Source organism: Scomber scombrus, chromosome 3 (genome assembly GCF_963691925.1).
Source record: "Scomber scombrus chromosome 3, fScoSco1.1, whole genome shotgun sequence".
In the NCBI taxonomy this organism is placed as follows: Eukaryota; Metazoa; Chordata; class Actinopteri; order Scombriformes; family Scombridae; genus Scomber; species Scomber scombrus.
The window spans coordinates 25086380-25109963 of record NC_084972.1 but is presented as its reverse complement, the minus strand read 5'-3'; the positions used below and the strand labels follow the sequence as shown (position 1 = coordinate 25109963).

Here is a 23584-nt window from a genome sequence, read left to right as displayed (position 1 = left end):
TTACATAAATAAGAGATATTTGGACAGCACACACATGCCTGTATACATATACAGTGTCTTTTTTTTTTTTTGCTGTGGCACTTTCTACCCCTCCTCCTCCCTCACTGAAAAATTACAGGCCCAAGGTCCATTCTCTGTGTATGTGCACTGGAGGTCTCAAGTTTCCACATCACAGTTGTATGATTAGCATAATGGGTGGCATCCAAAGCAGCTCTGACGTCACAAAATCACACTCATGTGCTCATTTTAAACTCTGATTTAAGGCGAGAACAGAGAGTGTTAATCATCTTCTTCACCTTTCCAGCAGCACGTTCTGCATAGTTAAGCTCAAACATCCAAGAGAAGGAACAATTTTGAGTGGAAAAGGGACTTTAAGATCATTTAAAAACAGTATCAGCATTACATTACAGATACCTACCCTCCTCATAGTCAAAATATCTTTAATTAGCTGATTTAAGACTACCTCTTAAAAATATTTGTCTAAGTGTCTCATATCATCACACAAAATATCGATAACAGCATCTGCTTCAAAAATCCAGTATTTCCATGCTGTTTAATCTTTGGATCCAAAAAGCATCATGAAATATTGACTTGCTTTGGAAAGAAGTCTGAACACTAAACGCTAAACTCATCAGTGCCGGCTAAAACACTGAGATTATTAAATCTACTGCAACTGGATGGATGCGATACAAGATGGAGGATTTAAAAAAGAAGCCCTGCACTAGGAAGTGACAGCAGATGCAGAATTCATGAACCAGACTTTTAATCAAATCATCCTGACAAGTGGCTGACATCAAATGAATAATATTGTGTCTGATGCAACAGTATGTGATTTGTTTGGAGCGGCTCGCTCTCTGGCATTAATAATGTACTGTTTGTAGAGAGGAGAGAGTGAAAGCAGGGGAGAGAGAGAGAGAGAGAGAGAGAGAGAGAGAGAGAGAGAGAGAGAGAGAGAGAGAGAGAGAGAGAGAGAGAGAGAGAGAGAGAGAGAGACTGAAAGCAGGGGAGAGAGAGAGAGTGAAAGAAGGGGCGAGAGAGTGAAAGCAGGGGAGAGAGAGAGCGAGAGAGAGAGAGAGAGAGAGTGAAAGCAGGGGAGAGAGAGAGAGATCAAGTCCAAACAGGTCTCACAAATATAATTATCTTCTAATTTCCTTTAGATAAACAACACAGCAAGAGCTCCCACTCTGAACTGTAATTAGCAAGCTCATCACTTTGCAGGCCTCGGATGCAGTTGTGAACAGCAGCAGGCTTATTAACATGTCGAATAATATCTTATTAAATTATATCATACCTTATGTTATATAATATAGTTTCATATCACATTACATTGTCTCGTGTGTGAATGTGTTATGTGCACATATACCGCACTGCATAATGTGCCACACACCATTATGTGACATTATGTAACACAGCATAGCATGTATGATATATATCACTGTGCGCCATCTGTGATAAAAAAATAACCCAGATTGGATCAGGCACCATTACTAATTTAAAGGTTAAAAATGAAATATAGTTAATATAATACTGTTAGCTTGATTCACAGACATCATATTAACCTCATTGTAAAATCCAAACAATATCTGTGCTGTGGAGAAAGCTACTGTTACGACATTGTTACTGACTCCAGAGATATATCACTTCTCAGACCCTCCACCTCAGACTACTGTCCAAAGGTAAAAAGTAGAAACAGTGGAGAGCTGTTATTACTGTATGTTGGTACTCACAAGAAGCTGAGTATTCATGTCTATATCGATGAAATATGGACGAAACATTAACAATGACTATATTTTCTGCTGAGGTTAATGTTTCAGTGGTTGAGTCGACTGGTGGTTGGTTTTATTCTGTAAATCCTTCACTGAATCAGCCCTGACTTGGTAATACAAAGGGGACCCAAAAAGTCCCAGAAGGCATTGATAGCACAGGAGTAGTTTTCGGATTTGGTGCTAGGTAGCGCATGCCTACAACTTGGTGGAAGAAATACCGGGTACAAGTGTAGCACATCTAAATTAGAGTACTTCGAAGGGGATTATAATTGTACAATTGATAGATTGTTTTTTGGTAACAAATTCAGGAATTTTGGTATGTTTGTATTTGATTTAAATTTGCAAAACTTGAATCAAGTCAAGCAAAGTCAAGTGAATTTTATTTATACGGCCCAAAAATCACAAGATAAATTACAGTCTGTACAGTTTATGACACCTCCGTTAACAGATAATGAGTAAGATGTTTGCCAGTTTATCTGTATTTTACAGCACCGTGGACCATGTTTCACTTGTCTTCTTTTTTATTCTGTGCTATATTGTATGTATTGTTGTCTTTTTTTAACTTTGTATTTATTTATTTTTAAATATTTTCATCTCTTACTTTCACAAAAGCCCTCTTAAAGACAAATGTTGCAAATTAGCATTAGCTATAAACACTGTGATACTTGCATCAGACAGTTGTTCTAACATGTCTATGTATATTGTATCTGTCCCAGTAAATAAACCATGATGATAGTACTACTACTAATAATACTAATAATACTACTACAACTAACAATAATAATAATACTACTACTAATAATAATAATAATAATTATAAAGATGCTGTTTTCAGTTGTCTTACTGAGCATTTTTACGTGTTTATGCTGCCTTTACGCAAAAACAATATCTACTTGTGGAACAGTAAAGATCTGATCTGAGCTGAACCGTGTTGGTAATCTATATTTATATATAGTTATTATTTGTGCGTGTACACTTTGTCCTCCACGGGGCTGAAGTGTGACCTACAACCTCGCCTCCTCTGCACCTCAATCTTCACAGCAGGGAGTCTCTCAACCTTCAGCCGGGTTGTGCTTTAAACAAAGATCACATCATGGCCTCCGCAGGTTGCTCGAGGGAGCCGAGGGAAAAACAAACCTCGTCCGTCTCTGTCACTTTCCCCACTGTATGATAATGATTTGCACAGTTTGTTTGTTGTCTAAGCTATGCAAATCAGACTGTGACTGCGCCCTTCAGTGTGTGGCGGAGAGGATTTTTCATCATCTGCTTGTCATAGGTCTTGATAAAGTTTTTTTATGAATACTGTACTCCTATAAAACTACATATGTATTATCCGAGCAATGTTTAGACTTGGTTGAACATGTTTTTCTATTTGTGTGCCAATTTCCTCTATCAATAAAAGTCATACTAATAGAAACCAACGTATTAATTGCCTGTTTGCTAGCAAGAATCCTCAAAGGGCTGTGTATGCTAAAAAAAGAAAGTAGTATCAAGTAACATTGAGCTGCAAGTATATGAAAGAGAGAGAGAAAGGTTTTATAAGGTGCCATGTGGCATTTTATAGCAAACAACACCATTCTCTCCTCATAAAACATTTGTCAAATAAAATGTACAGTCCCCTCCAAAAGTATTGGAACAGTGAGGCCAATTCCTTTACTTTTGCTGTAGACTGAAAACATTTGGGTTTAACATCAAAAGATGAATATGAGACAAGAGATCAACATCTCAGCTTTTGTATCCAGGTATTTACATCTAGATCTGATACACAACTTAGAAGATAGCATTACTTGTAACGGAACACCACATTTTTAGGTGAGCAAAAGTATTGGAACAGATAGACTTAAAATAGATTAAAATGAATAAGACTTAATATTTAGTTCTAAATCCTTTGCTTGCAATAACTGCATCAAGCCTGTGACCCATTAACATCACCAAACTTTTGCATTCTTCTTTTGTGATGCTTTTCCAGGCTTTCACTGCAGCCTCTTTCGGATGTTGTTTGTTTTGGGGGGTTACTCCCTTCAGTCTCCTCTTTAGCAGGTAAGATACATGCTCTATAGGGTTTAAGTCTGGAGATTGATTTGGCCAGTCTAAAACCTTCCACTTCTTGCCCCTGATGAACTCCTTTGTTGTTTTTGCGGTGTGTTTTGGGTCATTATCTTGCTGCATGATGAAGGATCTCTCAATCAGTTTGGTTGCATCTTTCTTTAAATTGGCAGACAAAATGTTTCTGTAGACTTCTGAGTTCATTTTGCTGCTGCCATCATGTGTTACATCATCAATGAAGATTAATGAGCCCGTCCCAGAAGAAGCCATGCAAGCCCAAGCCATGACATTACCTCCACCGTGTTTCACAGATGAACTTGTATGTATGGGATCATGAGCAGATCCTTTCTTTCTCCAAACTTTAGCCTTTCTATCACTTTGGTAAAGGTTAATCTTTGTTTCATCAGTCCATAAAACGTTGTCCCAGAATTTGAGGCTCGTCTCTGTACTTTCTGGCAAAATCCAGCCTGGCCTTCCTATTCTTTTTTGCTAATGAGTGGTTTGCATCTTCTGGTGTAGCCTCTGTACTTTTGTTCATGAAGTCTTCTGCCAACAGTAGATTCTGATACCTTCACTCCTGCCCTCTGGAGCTTGTTGCTGATGTCACTAACAGTTGTTTTAGGATCTTTCTTTACAGCTATCACAATGTTTCTGTCGTCAACTGCTGCTGTTTTCCTTGGTCTACCCGTTCGACTTCTGTTACTTAGTACACCAGTGGTTTCTTTCTTCTTCAGGACATTCCAAAGAGTTGTACTGGCTATGGCCAATGTTTGTGCAATGGCTCTGATTGATTTTCCATTTTCTCTCAGCTTCACAATTCCTTTTTTTTCCACCCATAGACAGCTCTCTGGTTTTCATGTTGGTTACACCTCTAACTATAATTAACTAAGTCTGCACAGGCAAAACCCAAATATAAAACTGAGCGTAGACATTCAGCGCTATTTATTGTTTGAATAATCAATTTAATAGGACACAACTGGGCAACAAAACACACTTGTCACTCACATGTTCCAATACTTTTGCTCACCTAAAAATGTGGTGTTCCGTTACAAATAATGCTATCTTTTAAATTGTGTATCAGATCTAGATGTAAATACCTGGAAATAAAAGCTGAAATGTTGATCTCTTGACTCATATTCATCTTTTGATGTCAAACCCAAATGTTTTCAGTCTACAGCAAAAGTAAAGGAATTGGCCTCACTGTTCCAATACTTTTGGAGGGGACTGTATATTGTGCATTGTTTGCATCAATTTTTAATAGCTAACCATCAATTTTCTACTTCTTTAGAAGAATGGCATGAAGCATGTACCATCAGCATGTTTTCGTGTGTTCATGTCAAATAAAACACGGTAACACGTGTAAAAGGCCCACAGTGTATACCTTTAACACGTAAACATAGTAAATTATGTATATGTTTACTTGAATCAGCAATAAAATGTTCAGATGAAAAAAAGACCAATCTGACAATTTTATTCACTTAAAAGCCGGAGAGGGCTTTTGAAAACTGACCAAACACATTGTCCTCTTTTCACCTCTATATTCATTTCATTTTATGACCCTTCCACCTAGCAGCAATGCTGTAATTAAGAAGTTTGAGTATCCATTGGCAGGTCCTTCAGGGACTTGGTGTGTAATATACATTAGCAGGCAGGTGTTGCAGGAGGAAAGGTACCCCTGCCATCAGCACTTTGTTGTTCGACCCAAAACTGCTGCCGCTGCACAAAGTGGAGCAGGAAGCTGGAGCTGAGGTCAGTTTGTAATAACAGGTAAGTTATTAGAGGAAAACCTGTGAGCATTTACATACTGTGATGTACAATGGCTGACCTAACACCTTCAAGAGGATGAAGGGGTTTGTGAGCCCTTTCAAGGTGGCTGATTCTAATTAACAAGGATTTCTAAAACTCTAATGACTTTTATTTGTGACTTTTGAAGCCAGAAAGGTGAAAACATTTATTCTATAGTCTCATTTATTGGACAAAAGGCACTTCAGACAAATCAAAAAAGGAAAAGATTTAGTTGCAACCATGATACCAACATCCTGGACTGTTGATGTTTATCAAAAATAGATAAGGACAAAGTATAGCTTGGTAGATTCAAACATCGCATCGAGGTCAGAATCCAAATAAGATAACATCTTGCCAGAATAGTTTGTCAAAAACAGCACTGGATGGCTTTAGACTTTAGAGAAAAAACAGGTTGAAAGGCAGAGCGACAGAATATAATGATTACAGATCACACTAACCTGCCCTAAAAGGTGCATAAAAGCAATGCAATATAAAAAAATAAAAATAAAAAAAAGGTGTTCATGCCCAACAACCCTCCACAAGAGAGTAAAATAACCAAAGTAGGCAATAACCTTCTCCAGGCTGCAAATTAATTGTCCCCGACTTCGCCTCCACACAATGGAGAACCATAATCAAGCAGGCCTTGTACATTGGTCCGCTATATGAGTGCCTGCTGTAGCTCACAGCTGAGTGATAAATTATAATCCAGATTCGACAATAGGCAGGTTTGGAAACAGTGTCTGTCTGCTAGAAATCCTGGGTGTTACATAACATGTACAGACACAGATAATAGATACTGAGAGGGTTTACACTGTTGTCAAATGTCGAGTCTGAGAACCTGAACGTGATAAAACACCTGGACGGGTCTCGTAAACAGCCGCAAAAAACAAGAAGATCTGGTAAACTAATGGATGCTTCTAATGACTGTATATTGAGAAATAGCTTGAAACAGATGCAACGTTTGTGTATGCATTGAATCAATGACCCTGTTGGGGAAAAGGCTCAATGTTTATTGAAAGTGCTGCTTTTCTATTTTCATGCAATTGGTGTTTCATTTGTTCATTTGTGGACGGGGGATTGCAGTCCTGACCAGCGTCTGCTCTGACAGATGCCCGCATACACACACACACACACACACACACACACACACACACACACACACACACACACACACACACACAGAATCCGTGTCTGTTTAATGGGCTGGGAGCCAGCGCTGTGATGATTTCCCTGGAGAGCTGGCCACCGTGAGCAAAGGGAACACTGACTGCTGCACAGCCACAGGTAGGCCAGCGCGGCACCACTGAACTAGGAAGAAACAGCTGCCCACCGACCCCCTGGGAAGTGAAGTCAGCCCACTGAATGGATGGCTCAGGTGTGCTAGATGCACAACAGGACCTTTCAATACATCTGCCGTAGCACCTTATTCAGATCCTCTGCCTCCTGCTGCCCTACCATTTATCCACTAGCCTCCACCAGACTGGACCTCTCTCTCTCTCCATCGCTCTCTCTTGCACTCTCAAGCCTCTACATCCATCAGCAGTACTTTATTCACATGAAGCTCTGAAGCCCACTGAAGCAGCATTCAAACACCATTTTATTGCTTTTGAAAAATATGAAATTCCTCCATTTCTTCACCAGAGAAGCAACAGCAATGATTATTTGTTCCAATTTTTAAAATAATCTATGTTCTTGCTTTCCTGACAATAGAGTGATTACTCTACTTAGTAGCAAATATGGAAGTAGAGTGACATTATTACAGTCACTTAAGAGGAGGTTGTGATGGATGGCTGTGTGGCTTTGATATGGGAGATCCAAATCTATCGCCACACAAGAAAGTCAACATTTGATGATTGGATTGGATGTCCAATGCTGTTTTTAAAATTCTGTAATATCTTTGCTTGACCAACTATGGTTGAATTTAAGGGGACATATTGTGGTTTTTAAAATGTTATACTGTAATAATGTAATGTAATAAAGTTCTAAAACTTGAAGTGAACATACATAAAAATGGACCCTGCAAGTCAAAAGCCAGGGATCAGCCTGCTGTGCTTGTACAGTTACCTCTACTTCCTCCTTGTGACAACATCAGACTGATCTCACATGCTCACAAATGGCCGTCTGTTCAGTAGCCTTTGTTGCAATGATTGGTCCATGAGTTTGTTCTCTCCCCTTGCATATTTTGGATCAGATTCAGGCTCGAACATGTACAAATGTATTTGAGTTGGTTCCATTTTGAGTAAAGACTACAAGAAAGAAGTGAAATACTACTTTTGTTTGTTTATTTGTTCTCAGAAGCTGGAGGATTGGGAGGGGGGCCTCAAGGAGTCAGGAGCTAAAATGGCCTGTTTCAGACAAAGGCTGAACTGAGGGGCTGCATAAAGGGTCAGTATATGATGAATGAGGAGTTTTATGAACTGTAAATCAAGCAAAGATATTCTAGTAGAGCCCTAAAATATAAATATCAACCTGTGCAAGGTATTTCCCCTTTAAGGTAAAAATGTGGTTGTGGTAAATAAAATATGGTCAAGGTGGTTAAGATTAGGCAACTAAAATATGGTTATGGTTAAGGAAAGATGCGTAATAAAAAAAAGAATGTTAATTGAAGTTCTGTGACAGGACAGACCAATTTAAGTCTATCGCCACAACATGCACACTCACCACCCTGACCTTCACACCTTTACTGTCTGCATCGCTACACAAAGGACTGACCAGTTTTTGCACTGAGACTGAATGTTGGTCCTGAAAGTAAATCATGTGGTGTGAAATCAGCCAATGTGGACATAATTTCAAGGGAACTGGGCTAGAGACACCACAGGTCCCCAAACAGTCAACACTGGTTTCTTTAAACAGCAGCATCAATGTTCTCTTAACCATAACCGAGTAGTTTCAGTCTCCTAAACTTAGTCAAAACATTAACAACCTATTTTGTTGTTTAGGTATAAGGATTTGCTCTTCTTTCATTCCTAAATTCTTTCTTTCCTACCTTGAAAGCTGTAATCCAGTCCAGTATATTATTAGACATACACTTGATTGGTCATTACTTCCCTTTCTTCTGTTCACCTACACCCCTACACTCCTATTTCTACCCTCCTATGGACATCTCCTGAAGTGCTGAGACCAGCAAAGCTAGTCATTTCTCTCTACTAGACAGAGAATTTGGAGAAGAAAAGAGTTAAAAGGGAAGGTGAAAGAAACTTCATATCCTTGGCTAGCTGCAGGGGGAAAAGAAAATGAAAGTGAGAGAGGGCAGAGGAGTAGGGGGAGGAACGTGGGGAGACTACACACAGTACATCTGACAAGAGTTGCAGGAGAGACAAAAGGAAACGTCCAGGCCCTCAAGCTGTGGGACACCCTGCCAAACTGCTTAGACGGACAAAACCAGTGTCATCTTTAAATTACTTCATACAGGATTTTTAAAAATGCTTTCAAGCAGGAACAGCATCGACTGGAGGTCCAAATCCCTCTCGATTTGTGACCGAATATCTATTAATTCCTTGAATCCGTTGAACTGCATTTGACTTTATGGGCCAGCTGACAGCAATGTACAAATGTTACTGAATGTTATGGCATGGATTACTAAGATTATATAAAGTTATATAAAGGTGGACACAGCAAGGTATGACATAACGCATTGGTTTGCATTGGAGCCTGTTTTAAGAGTTGCTGCTTATGTTTTGGTGCCATCTTTTCTCATTTGGTACCAGGATCTTTCAAATAAGAAGATCAATAAGAATCAATAACCACTTGGCAGATGTGATAGCTACTTTGAGTCTTCAAATCTTATTAACAAAGCAATAATTTCCCAAATGACCACTAGCAGACTTATTATATAGCCTGAATCTAGCAATTGACACCATAATGGCTTAGTATTTCTAGAGAGAAGTTGATCCTTTTTGAATCAGAGTTAGCTGGAGCCAGGGATTTTTTGAAACCAACATCTAGCAGCCGTCAGTGGCTTTATACTTTAAGGTATTTCTGCATTTGCTTCAGTCTCACGCTTTTTTTTGTTGTTTGTATGGATAAATTCATTGAATGAATAGCCTTTGGAGGATTGGTGGATTACTGCAATCAGTGCATATAATAATGGATATATTCATGTGCTAATACACCAAAATAACTTATAAGTAGCACAGAAGTGAGGGGAGGATGCACCCTTTGAGTTTCATATCTGTGGAGGCAGCCAGACAGGCGTGAGGTTGGAGGGAGGGAGCCTAACAGTGTGGGAGGCAGACTGGAAGCTAGTAACACCATCTCCACGCTCTGCTGGCCAAACAGGAGCTGATAGGGCAAATGTGTTTTTGCTCAGGTGTCCTGAATTATTAAATAGACAGGGAGAGGAGAGGCCAATGAACATCAGCCTCTCTGACCGGCCGTGGATGAACCAGTCACTCAGCGGTCAACACTGTGTGTGCATGTGTGTGTGCATGTGCGTGCAAAAGTGTTACTCTCTAGTCATTTGTAAAAAAAAAAAAAGAAAAAAAAAAAGATTTGGCTGTGGAAGCCAAATGTCCTCTGTGGTGCTGGAGGCTCACTAGCTCAAAATAGCATATACATGTGTTACTAGAATATTCTAGATTAAAAGACCCCACAAACCCTCATGTGTTACCACCAGTTGTGAAACCTCTATTTAGCCTCACTATCGCATTCAGGGCTAAAAGTCTCCTTATCCACTAATGCACATGTTCAGCTCAACAGTAGCTACACCAAATCACTTGCTTTCATAAATTCAGGTCAGCAGTGGGGCAGGAGAGGACCAGTGAGCTGAAAACCAGGTCTTCGCTGCAAAAAGATCCACTACAAATACACAGGATATTGTTTAATCAGGAGAAATGTTCTAGTAGTAAATGGAAAATCAGCCTGACAGGTAAGAAAATGGCTTTTTCTTGAAAATTAGGTTACTATGAAACACTTACTGCCCTTAAAACGTGTGAAATAAGCAATGCAGCTTCAGAAATTGTGGATAAAGATTCTTGTAAATGCTTTATTTGTCTTGTAATTCAGTAATGTATAACATAAATTGACATTAATCAGAATACTGTACATCCTTCAAAAGGCTGCTGATGGGAATACTAATCCGATGCATCGGTCTAATGAGAGAGAGGGGGAGGCGAGGGGGTGAAGGCAAAGCTAACAGCAAGGATCATAAAACACCTTGAAAGGAAACAACGCTTATGTGGGGGAGCTTTGTGCTGTAAAAAGCGAGGACGCAGAGCGTATGGAATAATGTTCCAGTAGCTCTTAGCAAGAGCACTCGTCCAGAAAATTACTTGACTAAAAGTAAAAAGGTTTATGGTTTCTATTGTGTTTAGTTTGGTCGATACACGAGACATTATAGAGACAATGTGTATGTTATTCTGGATTTAATTGGAGGAAGAGAAAATTAAAAGCTACAACAAACTGGCTAACAGTTTTCTTATGGGGTTATTTTGCACCTCTATCAGATTATATTTCTGGATTCAATTAAATAAAGATGAGACAAAAATGTATTGTGGTTTTTTTTGGCCACTTGGCAGCTCAAAAAAAACCTAACAACACTGACAAATTATCACCTCATTAAATGAATATGAAGAATAAGTACATTTTCCTTTCTACACATCGAGCACATGTGGAGCAAAATTTATTTGGATTCATAGTTCAGGTGCTCTGGTGAATCTAAGTCCAATATTTGCTCTTGTTGTTGCTCTGATTTGGTCTACACCAACTCCTGAGTGTTAGATGTGACTTTTTAGCAGCTAAACACTCCACTATATTCACCAGCTAGCAAGCTAGCATTTCTTTTTTTGCTGCTATCTGCTGCGTCTGGGGAAAAATCTGTCGTTCGTTGTGGGCTGGAAACCCCAAAAAATGAGCTGAAAGATGAAGGAACTGCAGAGGCGGGTGATAACTCTCTGTGGGTTCATCACGAGCAGCCTCTTTTCAGATACATATTTTATCCACTGTTAATATAAAAGTATCGATTATAGCAGCTTTAAATGTTGCTCTAATGGTTTTCTGTGCCTCGTGTAAAGCTCTATGAATTGCCTCTGAGTGTAAAAGGTGTGACACAAATAAACTTTTGCTTCTATGTTCATCATTTCACATCAGATAAGAAAACATTGCCGTAACTGGTTTCCATCTTAACCCGTGTGACTTTCAGCCTTTTCCCTAGTGTCAAATGTCAACCAAATCTCTAATCTTGGCTTTCACACTGCGACAAAGCTGGCTCCCTCGCTCTGCCTCGCTCACAACTCACTCACTCAAAAGACTGATGATGAAGGAGATGGAGAGAGAGGAAAAGAGAGAGGGTGTGGAGCGAGAAATAGAAAGGGAAGGAGATAGGGAGAGAGAGAGAGAAAGAGAGGGGGAGGAAGAGGAAGAGAAAGAAAGAGAGAGGGGTCGCTGTGTGAGCGATAAAACGCCACAGGCTGCCTTAATGAAAAGCCTCTCATGGCGATGGAGAGATTGCCAGTGGAATGGGCCGCTGATTGGAGAAGCAGCAGCTTGGTGTAGCGTGCATTCTAATTAAAGTATTGAAGGGGCTGGGTTGACAGGGGGGAGATTAGACCTGCTCCCAGGGTTAGCCGAGCTGAGGAGAGCCAGACAAATCATCTTACATCCGAGACAACACTGGGATAATGCTGGAATATACGACTAACACACAAGTCCCATGTGGACACAGCAGCTACCTGCATCATTTATACTATCAGAACAGAAAACTGCTGATTAAAGTTGATTCGCCCAAATTACATCTTTTTCTAGAAACAGTGTCTCCATTACCCATTACAGAGATCTCATGTTTGACAACTTTCATGGTGAATTTTCCTTCACTACCTTCTTTCTGAAACTCAGGTCCGTAGAGCACCTGGGAGACTGCTCATGGAAAGAGACATTGCTCTTCACCTCATATCTCAAACCTGTGTAAAGACCACAAAAACTATCTGCATGGTTTGATATGATACCATGTTTGGCGTTATGAGGAAGTACAATTTCCTAAAGAGAAATTCTGAATTTTGAATGTACAGTATTTATGTTAACATATTGAAGAATATACTAAGGCTTTGGTAAATAAATAAATTTCATAAATTAAGAAAGGGGGGGGGGGGGGGGGGGGGGGGAGTCGAGATGCAGTTTGCTCAGGTTTCATTGAGATGGTTTAGTTTCATTTTTAAGTAGAATAAAAGCTATTTTATCAGTTCTGTGAAGCTCTACAGTGACGCTAGTTAGAGTTAAATACTAACCTCAGTATGCTAATATTGTGCCAGTGACATTTCTACAATGCTAAGGTTTAGCAGGCGCAAAGTTTACCATGTTCATTGTCTTATTTTAGCTCCATTTGTTAATTAGCGCTAAACACAAAGTACAGCTGAGACCGAGGGGAATGTCATTAGTTCTGCAGGTTCTTGATCATGATGATGGCCCTAAAAAAAAAAGTTAAGGGATCACCAAATATACAATTTCTCCTCAGTGAAACATTAATGGCTGTACAAAACTTCATAGCAATTCATCCAAAAGTCAGAGATATTTCAGTTCAGTTCTTCAAATATCAACCTGCTGGTGTTGCTCGAGGAGAAACATCGGCAGACTTTATCCTCTGAGGATCATGAATGTCTGAACAAAATTTTAGGCAGTCCATCCATTATATGTTGGGATATTTCAGTCTGCGTTAAAGTAGTGGACCATATAACTTTTGCTGCCACCCCTAGAGCCAAGCTGCTAGTCTGATAATCCCTGAACAACTAAACCATCTCCATGATAAATGAGCAGAATCTGACCACTGATAAGATGTGGCTGAAATCTCCGGATAAACCAAGAAATTGTACATTGTTATTTTTGTCAAACTATTCCATTTTTATGCATTTTAAGTGTCTGTGTGCTTAGTTCATGCTGTTTTTGTCACTATATCTGTTTAAGAAAGGTACATATGCACTTATCAATATGGTCATGTGGTCGATACATATAAGCTTTATCTCCACTGTCAGTTTCAAATGCTTTTATACCACTGAGTAAGGATATACTGTACATGGTTATCTAAAGGACTCATCTGGATTGACAGTATATCGATAGGTAATCCAAAGTCATCATCAGTGACTTGCTTCAAGGTGAGAAAGACGAATGAAAACCTGTCTGAGTAAAAGTGATACAGGCCAGGAGGAAAGGAAAGGAAGGTGACTGACACGTGAGGAGAAAAGTAGATATAGGGGTAGGGAAAAAAAATATCAGACTGATTGGACACCCAGAAAGACTGCATGAGTCAAAGGTCATACAGAAACTGTCAACCTGTCACTGCACACAGTCTCAGCTGTGTTTTAGCTGACATAATCTGTGTCTGGAGTTTCAACTTTGTAAAAGTCTGTATGAAATATGTGAAAAATGTGAATCACCAGTCTGTCCTCGTAATTTGGCATAACTTGTTTCATTATTTGCATTATCTCTTTTCGTTCAAGCTTTGCTATGTCACGTCTCGCTGTGCTGCTAACACCAACATTTCCCACAGGATTATTAATATAGCTGCCTATCTGTCGATCAAGCTGGGAGAAAAAAAAACAAAACATGAAAAGTAAACTCCTTCCTGCTGGCATCTCAACACCCAATGACAGAAAAATACCAGGGGTTGATGTGGAAGGAGCTCATTAATGAGTGGCATTTAAGATGCAATCCAGTAACATGAACAGGGGATTTATAATATCAACAGAAAATGATTGACAAGTTTTAAACTGGTGGAGTTTTTCTGGCTCTGCAGTGAACATGTTAACAAAACAAAAACTGTGCTATTAGGGATGTTCATGATGTCATCCAACAGAAAGCACAAAACTATATTTGGTAACGCTTAATGACCATCGCTTAGCAACAAGCATAAAAACCTTTCTCAGGTGAACAAGTAGTCCAGGGTCCACTGTAAACAATACTACAGCCGCAAATGTAAATCCACAGTAAGAAGATGAATCTATGTGCACTCTGTGACACTGATACTAAGTCAGGAGTCAGGTTGGTGTATGTTCATTTCTTTTAATCAATAATGATGCATGAGTAATTTGTTTAAGAAGGAGTATAATTTCATAACTATAAAATCATCATTGTTTATATCATAGCTAATAATACTGTTATTCTGTGCTGTATTAAACTGGAGCTGCAGCAACGTGAAAACTCATCTGGAAAGTATCAGCATACGTATCTAATAACAGTGAGCTGTTTTTAATAACTTTTTGTGATCATTTTAATGATCCCTTCCTGATATGTTTTATGATATACTGTATATAAAATTAATTTGCTTGAAATAGTTTGTGTTTGATATTGGTTTTCACACAAAAACAGTTCAAATACCTTGTAAAAAGTATTTAAATGACATTGTCTCCTTCTATCTCATTAAAAAAATCCAAACTCTATGAATATGCAAATGTTGTCCATTTCAAAAATGTAACTGCTGGATACAAAATGTCTCCTTCACTGTAAAAGTCCTGAACCCTGAAATTAAATGAATAAGAAAACAGGCCTCTAGTGTCAAACTGCACAGTGAAGCTCAAACACCCAAATGAAGAAACAAAAAAACTAAAACAAACACAAACAAATGTTTGCTTGATGTTTGCTCACCCTTTGAACCCTGATGAAGGTCGAAAGGTTAAAATTGGTCTGATATTAATTGAAATTAGCCATGTTTTTTTAATGAAGGCTTCTTAACCTAATCCAAGGTTTTTCTGTTCTTTCTTAACACATAAGTGCATAAAGTTTGTTTTTCTCTCTATGTGATTACTCTCTTCTTCAAGGGCTCCAGTCCTCGAGCACACCACTACTCTTTCTCACAAAGCACAAACATATTCGGTGGAGTGGATGGAATATAAGTATATTTAAGTGTTTATATAATTAGATGATTAAAACCTTATTTGCATTATAATGCTGTACAGACAGCACTGTCCTTTCGCTTATTAAACACAACAACTCGAGATCCATTAATGCTTTTACGTTCAGTGCAGCACTCAGAAACCTGATTGTTTGGGGTTTTTACTAATTTTCTGTAAAAATACTAGGGATTTTTAAAAGGATTAATCTGATTTTTACACAGATTTTACATCCTCATGCATCCAGAAGTAGCTGTGTTTGCTGCTAGAAGGGACAAAGATCACCATGGTTTACAATAGAAAGGTCACCAGAGGTGAGCTCAGCACAAAATATGATTTACATAATGGAAAGTGAAGAGAAAATGCAAATGAGCTGCTAATTGTGCACAACAGTACCTCCAAGTAATAATAAAACAACAATAAAATGGTTTGTTGATGTATTTTTATATTAATTTGTAAAATATTAATAGTTTGTAGTAGTTTCATTTGGTTTGTATGTTTTGATTTAAAAGTAACAACCACTATATTGTGCTCTGAAATTAATAAAATAATTACATTGCATTATAAATGCATGCACTGTGCTTATTATCATGTTTAAAGCACATTTGTAAGGACTCTCTTTACTATGAATTACCGATTTGGGGATTTAAGTCACAATTAGCAACATACAGTAATCCACCGCTACAGCCGAAAACATGTAGCTAATTAATGTAATAGATGTATATACTGTGATTTAAATTGTGTTATCTTCACTATATATGATGCCTGATATGTATGTAGTCGTGCACATGTTCTGTTTAATACCTTGACAGGTTTCTTGCGTGATGACTCGGCCTCGTTGTTCTCTGCCTCCTCGTGCTCCTTGCTCCCCTGGGGCAGGTTGGAGTAGTTAGCCAGGCTGCTGAGAAGAGATGACACCATGGGGCTGGTGTCCATCTCCTCCTGCACAGACACAGACACAGACAGGAGGGTCGGGGGTCAGTGCTGCCTTCATATTTTTAAAATCATTTGAAAAGGACCATCATCAGCGGAGGAAAGTAAGATGAGAAGAGACTCTTTAACTCTACTCTGTTACATTAATAGTGTATTAGGTGAGTGTTGACTTAGATCACTGAAGTCTATTTCTCAGTCCTGTGTGATGTGATACACCGCTTTGCAAATTCCAACCCATCTGAAACAAGTGCTTACACGATAAATTGTTCATTTTCTGATTTTCTTTTGTCTTGTTTAATCTAAAAATCCCGGCGAGAATGCAACGTAAATACATTTGCGAGGAGCGGTGGTGGCAAATTGCCTCCTTGAAGCCCTTCGCTTCTAGCGGTGCAAGATTTGCTTGCATTAACCTGAGATTCCCGCATGCCCTTCACACAGTAATTACCCTCATTAATCGATGTCATAGCTCCTATTCAATCACTGAATTGTGAGAATGAGTGTATCTGCTTCTTACTATCACGACTGATTGTGTGCACTAACAAATCAGTGTGTGTGTGTGCAGGATAGTGGACCGTACCTCAAACAAGGCCATGTGCTTGCCGTCATACTGCTGACTCTTCTCCGCGGCAGCATCACTGCTGTTGATGAAGGGGCTGCTCTCCTTGGGGTTACTGTCACCTGAAAGAAACAGACACACACATCCACTTTTTAGACTAGACAGAAATAAAAGTAGACCGCAAAGACCACAGCTTAAAGCATAAAGCTAAAAGCCAGATGAGAGGTTCTTCATGTCAAACTTGGAAGAACAAGATGACTTCTGTGATGAATTACTTTCTTTCATTTATTTATTTACTGTTTTAGAAAGACACAAACAGAAGGCTTTAAAAAAAAAAAAGAAAAAAGGAGGACATCTGCCAGGGAAGGAGAGTCTTTTCGTCTCCATAAAAGCGCCCACAGTCAGAAACGCAGAGAAACACAACCATACCTAATGGAGTGTGCATTCACAATATGTGTAGTGCTATATATTCCATATGTACAAGGGAAGAACACGAACTGGAACATCTCAATCAGCCGTTTGCTAAGCTGACAAAAGATCACGAGTTTCAACAAACACAGAGAAACAATATTACATGTGAATTTGTGAAAATATGAAAATACTGCAGCTTTTTGCCCTCAAAACACAGCAGTAGAAACAGTGTGACGTTATTTAGGTGACAGCTCGCTGTTGGCATCATGATTTAACCAAGAAACATCTGTGTGCAAGTTCAGTCGCAGGCGCAAATTGAAGCAAATATGGGTCATTAATATTTTGAGTTTGTGAAATTGTTTCTTAGTGTGTAATGCAGTTTTGAAGCTGTAGAAATATTTGTGTATGTGTAATTAAAATTTGTGCAGGAATATTTTCAGAAGATGGAAGCACACATTTCCTACCTATGTATGCAAATTTTGACCCTGTTTTAACGGTTGAATCCGTTGTTCAATCTGTCCAATCAGAGGGCAGATGGTCCTGTTGCATTTATCCCCCTGCGTGTCTGTAAACATTTAATGTGCTGTGCCTTGCCTGCTTTAGCCTGCAGTGACTTTGCTGTTATTGTAAGGCAACACGGTTGTCCAAATGCATATTTTCAAGTCCAGGAAGGCTGCTTTATGTGCCCAGAGTAGAACAGTAAGGAAGCTTTAGGATGTTAGCAAATGTCCACTAGCGTTACCAAAGTAGCAGCATCAACACGGATGAGGAACTTTTCAAGCTGAAGGCAAACCAATCATTCGGCCTTTATTACATACTGTTTCTCTGCTTTAGCATGATTTAATAATGTAAGCCTTGCTAGGCTAACCATAGGAAACCCTCCACAAGAGCGGACATTTCGGCAGGTTTGTGTGACCTGATAATAACACCCATTTGTTAGTAGACATGAATTATTGTTCTCATATTTCAGATATGAGTGTTATCAGGATCTAGGATGCCATCATTTTGATCCAGAAGGCCAGATGATCCACATCAACTTGGTTTGCAGTCTGTTGTAAAATCCTCGACTTGTAGCTGTAAAAACAGGGTCAAAATTCGTACTCATAACTTGTATTTTGTAGCTTGTAACTTCACTGTCGAACACAAAAGGTAGGAAATGTGTGTCCATCTCTCAGACTTTTTGAAACCTCACTGTTGAAAATATCCCCGCACAAATTTTAAATTACACACACACACACAAAATATTTCTACAAAAACATTTTACACATTCACTCAAAGTATTAACGACCCCTATTTTCTTCCATAGTCACATTGCCAAAAGTCCAAAACAAACATTATCAGCGTCAGACTCCTGGGAGAGTTATTGATTTGGCATCAGTTGCACAAGATAGCCTACAGCCTCATTGATTTCCATTTGACGTTTGGAAATGGATTACAAACAACATCAGACATTGGCTGATTCATTCCTGCAGTGTGATTATTCCACTCATACCCTAACCCCCCCCCCCCCCCCCCCCCCCCCCCCCCCCCCCACCCAGGACGGTTTAAACCATCTAAAACACTGAGGCCTGAATAGTTAAAGACATGTGACGTTGAGATAAGATGAAATAAGATAATATTTCCTTGTCCCAGAAGTAAATTTGTCATGGATACAAAATGCTGCTGCTGTACAGTACTAAACAATAATACTACAAATAATAATAATGAAAGATCTTTTACTGGGTCACATGGAAGCTACCAGAACTATAATTCATCGTTGTCTGCTTGCTGTCGGGTTTCTGGTGCTGGTTCATTTGTTTTTGAAGTTAACATTGAGCAGGTTGAAAAAACAGTCAATAATGTTCTTTTCAGTAATGAATTTGCCGTCTATAATTTAGACCACCACTCCAAGTTTTTTTTTATCAGACAGAGAAGAAGAATATGTTAACATGATTGTTGTGGTAAATACTAGAAGTACTTATTTCAATGAATCCGCATTGTGTTAAAGCAGTGCTGTGATAGTCAGTGCAGAAGTATAAATCAACCTGTACTGTAAACCACACAACACAGAAAAGGATGGTTCACTGTGTATCAAAGTGACCAACAAGCTATAGAGGATTTAAAAAAGTGGATTTAACAAATCTATGCAGCACAACGATAAAAACATATGTGTTGTAGTCCTGTTAGCCCAGCTTTTGCAGCTCTTTGTTTAGAGCATTAACCTTTGATTAGTTTTAATACTTAAAATGCATCCTGACCAGACGTTTGCTCTTGTCTAGAAAAATAATTAAATTCTGAAATCACTTTATTCGCCAAGTACAACGAAGGTCTCGGTGGCGAAGGCGGCGCGCTGTAAGCTGTCTTATTTGCGCCTTCCCCTTCAAGCGTCTCTTGAGGGAGACAGCAGATTGCTCTCCCTCTGGCTCTCAGTCCTGTCTTGGACCGAGCACTGCGAGACCAAGTTATTTATAGCCAATGGATGCCGCAGCCATGTGCCATGACGTCGGGGCATCGCTAAAAACCGGCACGCTGCTCTACAGAGACAGAGCAATAGGGCCACTCAGACGGGGACGCTGAGAAAGTGTCAGTGCAGGAACATTTGGGCCATGAAACAAACAAAAAAAAAGAGCACAGAAAGACAGAAAAGAAGCAGGCGGAGGAGAAGGTAACACAAAGAGAACGAGGAGGGTGCACAGATGAGAAGATGGAGAGAGACACAGATAGATGGGAAGAGAGAGAATAGTGACAGGAAGAGAGATATGAGCTTGGACACACAATGATGAGGCCACCAGATCTGAAATGGGAACCCGCAGAAGGAAAAGAACAAGAGGGAACGAAAGAGACACACTTATGTCTCCGGCTGCAAAATGTAAAAGCTTCTGCTGCACTTAAGGTTCAGCTCAATTTGACCTGCAGGTTAAAACATATACTGTGGTTTAAAAAGGGATGCTAGAGAATCCTACAGAGGGTTTTCAGAACATGTGGATTATGTAGTTGTTTTTTAACTATTTTTACCTCTGCGACCGCGTGAGGATGATAACGCATCTATAAAATAGAGAAAAGAGTGCTACAGTACATGCATCAGTGGAGATTAATAATATCAGGCTTGTTGTACACAGAATAGATGAGATGAACAGACGAACAGATGGAAATATAAACAGTATGTACTAATTAATAACTACTTCCATCTTCTTAAATTTGAGCATTTGCTGCTTCTGTTATGTTTTATAATTGGATATAAAATACATTTGCATTTTGGGGCTGTTTGTTGGGTAAAACAAGACATTTTAACATGTCTCCTCTGGGCTCTTTTTCATTATGTCATTGATAACTTATAGACGAAACAATGAATCAGTTAAGTGAAAAAAATATCATTTCAAAGAGGAGAATAAATATGCCTTTATCCATCTCTGGTGAATGGTGTAAATAAAATCTAATTCCAAAGCCTCCAATAAATATGGGCTAGTAACATTATAGAAGTTCACCAATGCATAACAGCACTTTTCCTCAGGGTGTCTATGATAGAAAAAAAAATTGACACATTAAATGATAATGGATTTAATTGTTGCAGCCGGAAATCTACGCACCATATATAGTGGCACACTCAAGTGTCCCACAAGGAGGAAACAAAAATGCAGTTAAATCAAAGAATTGACCTTTTACAGCATTTACACAGTTAGATTTTGGGGGAAGAGCTCCACTCTTTAGCCCTTTAATACTGCTCAGATCAAATTTGACCCATTTTTTAGCCTGAAGCCCATTTTTAGCCAGTTGTCTTAAAGTGACCCAGAATGTCTAAGAGTGGAAATATTTCAACTTTCATTTATTTTTGTGCAGCTGATACACATTGGAGGACATACAGTGTTTCAGGCTAAATTTGACCCATATTTAAAATCACCATTCAAAAATATTGTTGTAATCTTCACAAATAAAGTAAAATCATGATGGCTGTTACAGTTCTCCTGTTTTATGTAACATGAGACGATAATATATTGTGCAGAGTCCAGAATTAAGTTTTAACTGGCCAAAATAATAAATTGCCTTGTTGTGGCACATTTACATTTGTTTCAGTACATTTCATTGAGATAATGAGGCATTATTAGCTATTTAATTAATGGTAACTAGCAGCAGACTGATGGCAAGGAACAGGTTTTAATGTCCGCACTGTACACCTAAATGAATATGATTGGTCGATACTTGTCAATTGGATCAGCCAGCTCTGCCTGAACTAAAGCTCTGCTCTCACAATAATCACCCAACTGCATAAAGAATATACTGTTGTACATTCCCATCGTAACTCATATTTATTTACTTATATGAGTTTGCCATGTATATGCTAATGTAAACACTCAACAACTCATATGCACTGTTAAGTAAGGTGTTTTACTTTTGTGCATTTATATATTTAACACCAGTATTCTGTACATAATGTCTGTAACTTGTGTACTTTTTTTGGTCTATTTTGCACTGGTTACATCAGGTAAGTTCAAACTCTTCCATAAAGGGCCATAACGTGTCTGCAGGTGTCTGCTCCAACACACATGATTCGACCAATCAACTTTCTGAAGACCAGTTGATTAAATGAGTCGAGCCTGGTGTGCTCCTGCTTGGCAATGAAAACCTGCCGCCACATTAGACATTATATTATCAGATAGTTTGGACGTCCCTGGGTTAGATACATAACTCCATTTTGTTACCTCAGTAATTGTACTATGTGCTATGACAATTAAGTTTAATCTAATCTAATCCAATGCAATGATTTGCCTTTTTTAGATGTGTAAATTACTATAACTATAAAGCACACCTGTCAGCGATGGTGTCTTGATGTCTTTTTACTGTAGATCATCCTATAGAGTGTATATTATGTACTGAAGGCGATTAGTGAGCGTGTGGTGCTTAACTGATCAAAGCACATGAACACAACACTCATTCACATATTTATTCATGTGCGAACACAAAAAGAGGCCTTCTTAAAGGATCACAGGGACAAGTGATCTTGTTGAGCACGCACCAACGCACAGTTATATACCTGAAAGGCTAATGCCCAAAAGAAAACTCTCTATCCTATCACTGATGTGTTCACAGTCCATTTCTCCTCATCATCTAATAATTAAAACTCCATCATCAAAGCAATGATGGACACCCCTTTTTGGAAAAATGACAGCACCCAAGAGTTTTTGCCCTGACCGCATCCCCCCAAGCAGCTTATCCTCCTTCAATCTGATGGGATCCATCCAATAATGGCTCTCACTATCAAAGCCGCTCCCTATCTATGGTCAAAATCCAGAGCTTTGCTGCTCACTGAGCATGTGATCATCTTCTAAATCCTCCACAAAACAAAAACACTGAATCGACGCTCTTCTCTCAGTTTCTTGTAGTAGATGTTTTACATTAGCAGCTTATTTTAATGTGCATGTATTAAAACCCCTGATACTCGTACTGGTTTAAGAAAGTTTTATATCATATGGATACATTTACTGTGCTTTCTGTGCTCATTATATTGTTAATGGTTAAAATCACTTGCATGGGGGGCCTTGTTTGTTGCAAAGGAGGTAATTATTTCAATGTTGACTGTGGTTACGCTCTCTGTACGAACCATAGCAGTGCACATTGCCCCGATTCTCTGCAAAAATACAACTAATGACCCCCAAATACACTGACTTTCACAATGTCAATCCATATACTGACACTGACAGTAGAGGTGAAATGATTTGTCTGTTAATCAATTAGTCAATCAACAGAATTGATCATCAATTTAACTATTTTGTGGTTTCGGATTTTTAAATATGAGGATATGCTGCTTTTCTTTGTTTTATATATTGTATCATTGTTAATGGGATATCTTTTGAGTTTTGGATTATTGGTTGGAGAAAACAAGCAATCTGAAGATGTCACCTTGAGCTCTGGGAATTATTGATGTTAGTTGCCATCCTAATGAACATCAGAGTCAGAGGTTAGGATGGCGGCAATTTCATTTATTCAACACATTTTGAAAATCTCTGAATTCTCCAAGTTATGTAATTGTTCTTTTTGATTCAATCGGGACTTTGTTTGTTTGTGTACTCTCTTATATAGCCTGTAGTACAGCATGGTAATACTTCCTGTAATGCTCTACATCATACAGTATACCCTGCCAAAAATTACATGTTGTGCATTTGGTGTGAGATTAGCATGATCTATACAAAGGGGGGGCTAAAAATTACTAGAGCTGTTATAAAAAGTGTAATTACAAATCTTTCAGGAGCACCTTTCTAACCATTTTCAAAGCTCTCTCCTGAGATGTGATACACTTT

General features: G+C 38.8%; 1 protein-coding gene across 1 annotated transcript in view; it reads right to left on the bottom strand.

Moving 5' to 3' along the window:
- slc12a5a (solute carrier family 12 member 5a) overlaps positions 1-23584 on the bottom strand; it is a 169584-nt gene that overhangs the window by 35081 nt on the left and 110919 nt on the right. The window contains exons 2-3 of the mRNA XM_062416261.1: positions 16923-17023; positions 16217-16354 (exon numbers count right to left, since the gene is read on the bottom strand). Of these exons, the coding sequence (XP_062272245.1) occupies positions 16217-16354; positions 16923-17023 (239 nt within the window). The remainder of the gene's footprint in view (positions 1-16216; positions 16355-16922; positions 17024-23584) is intronic.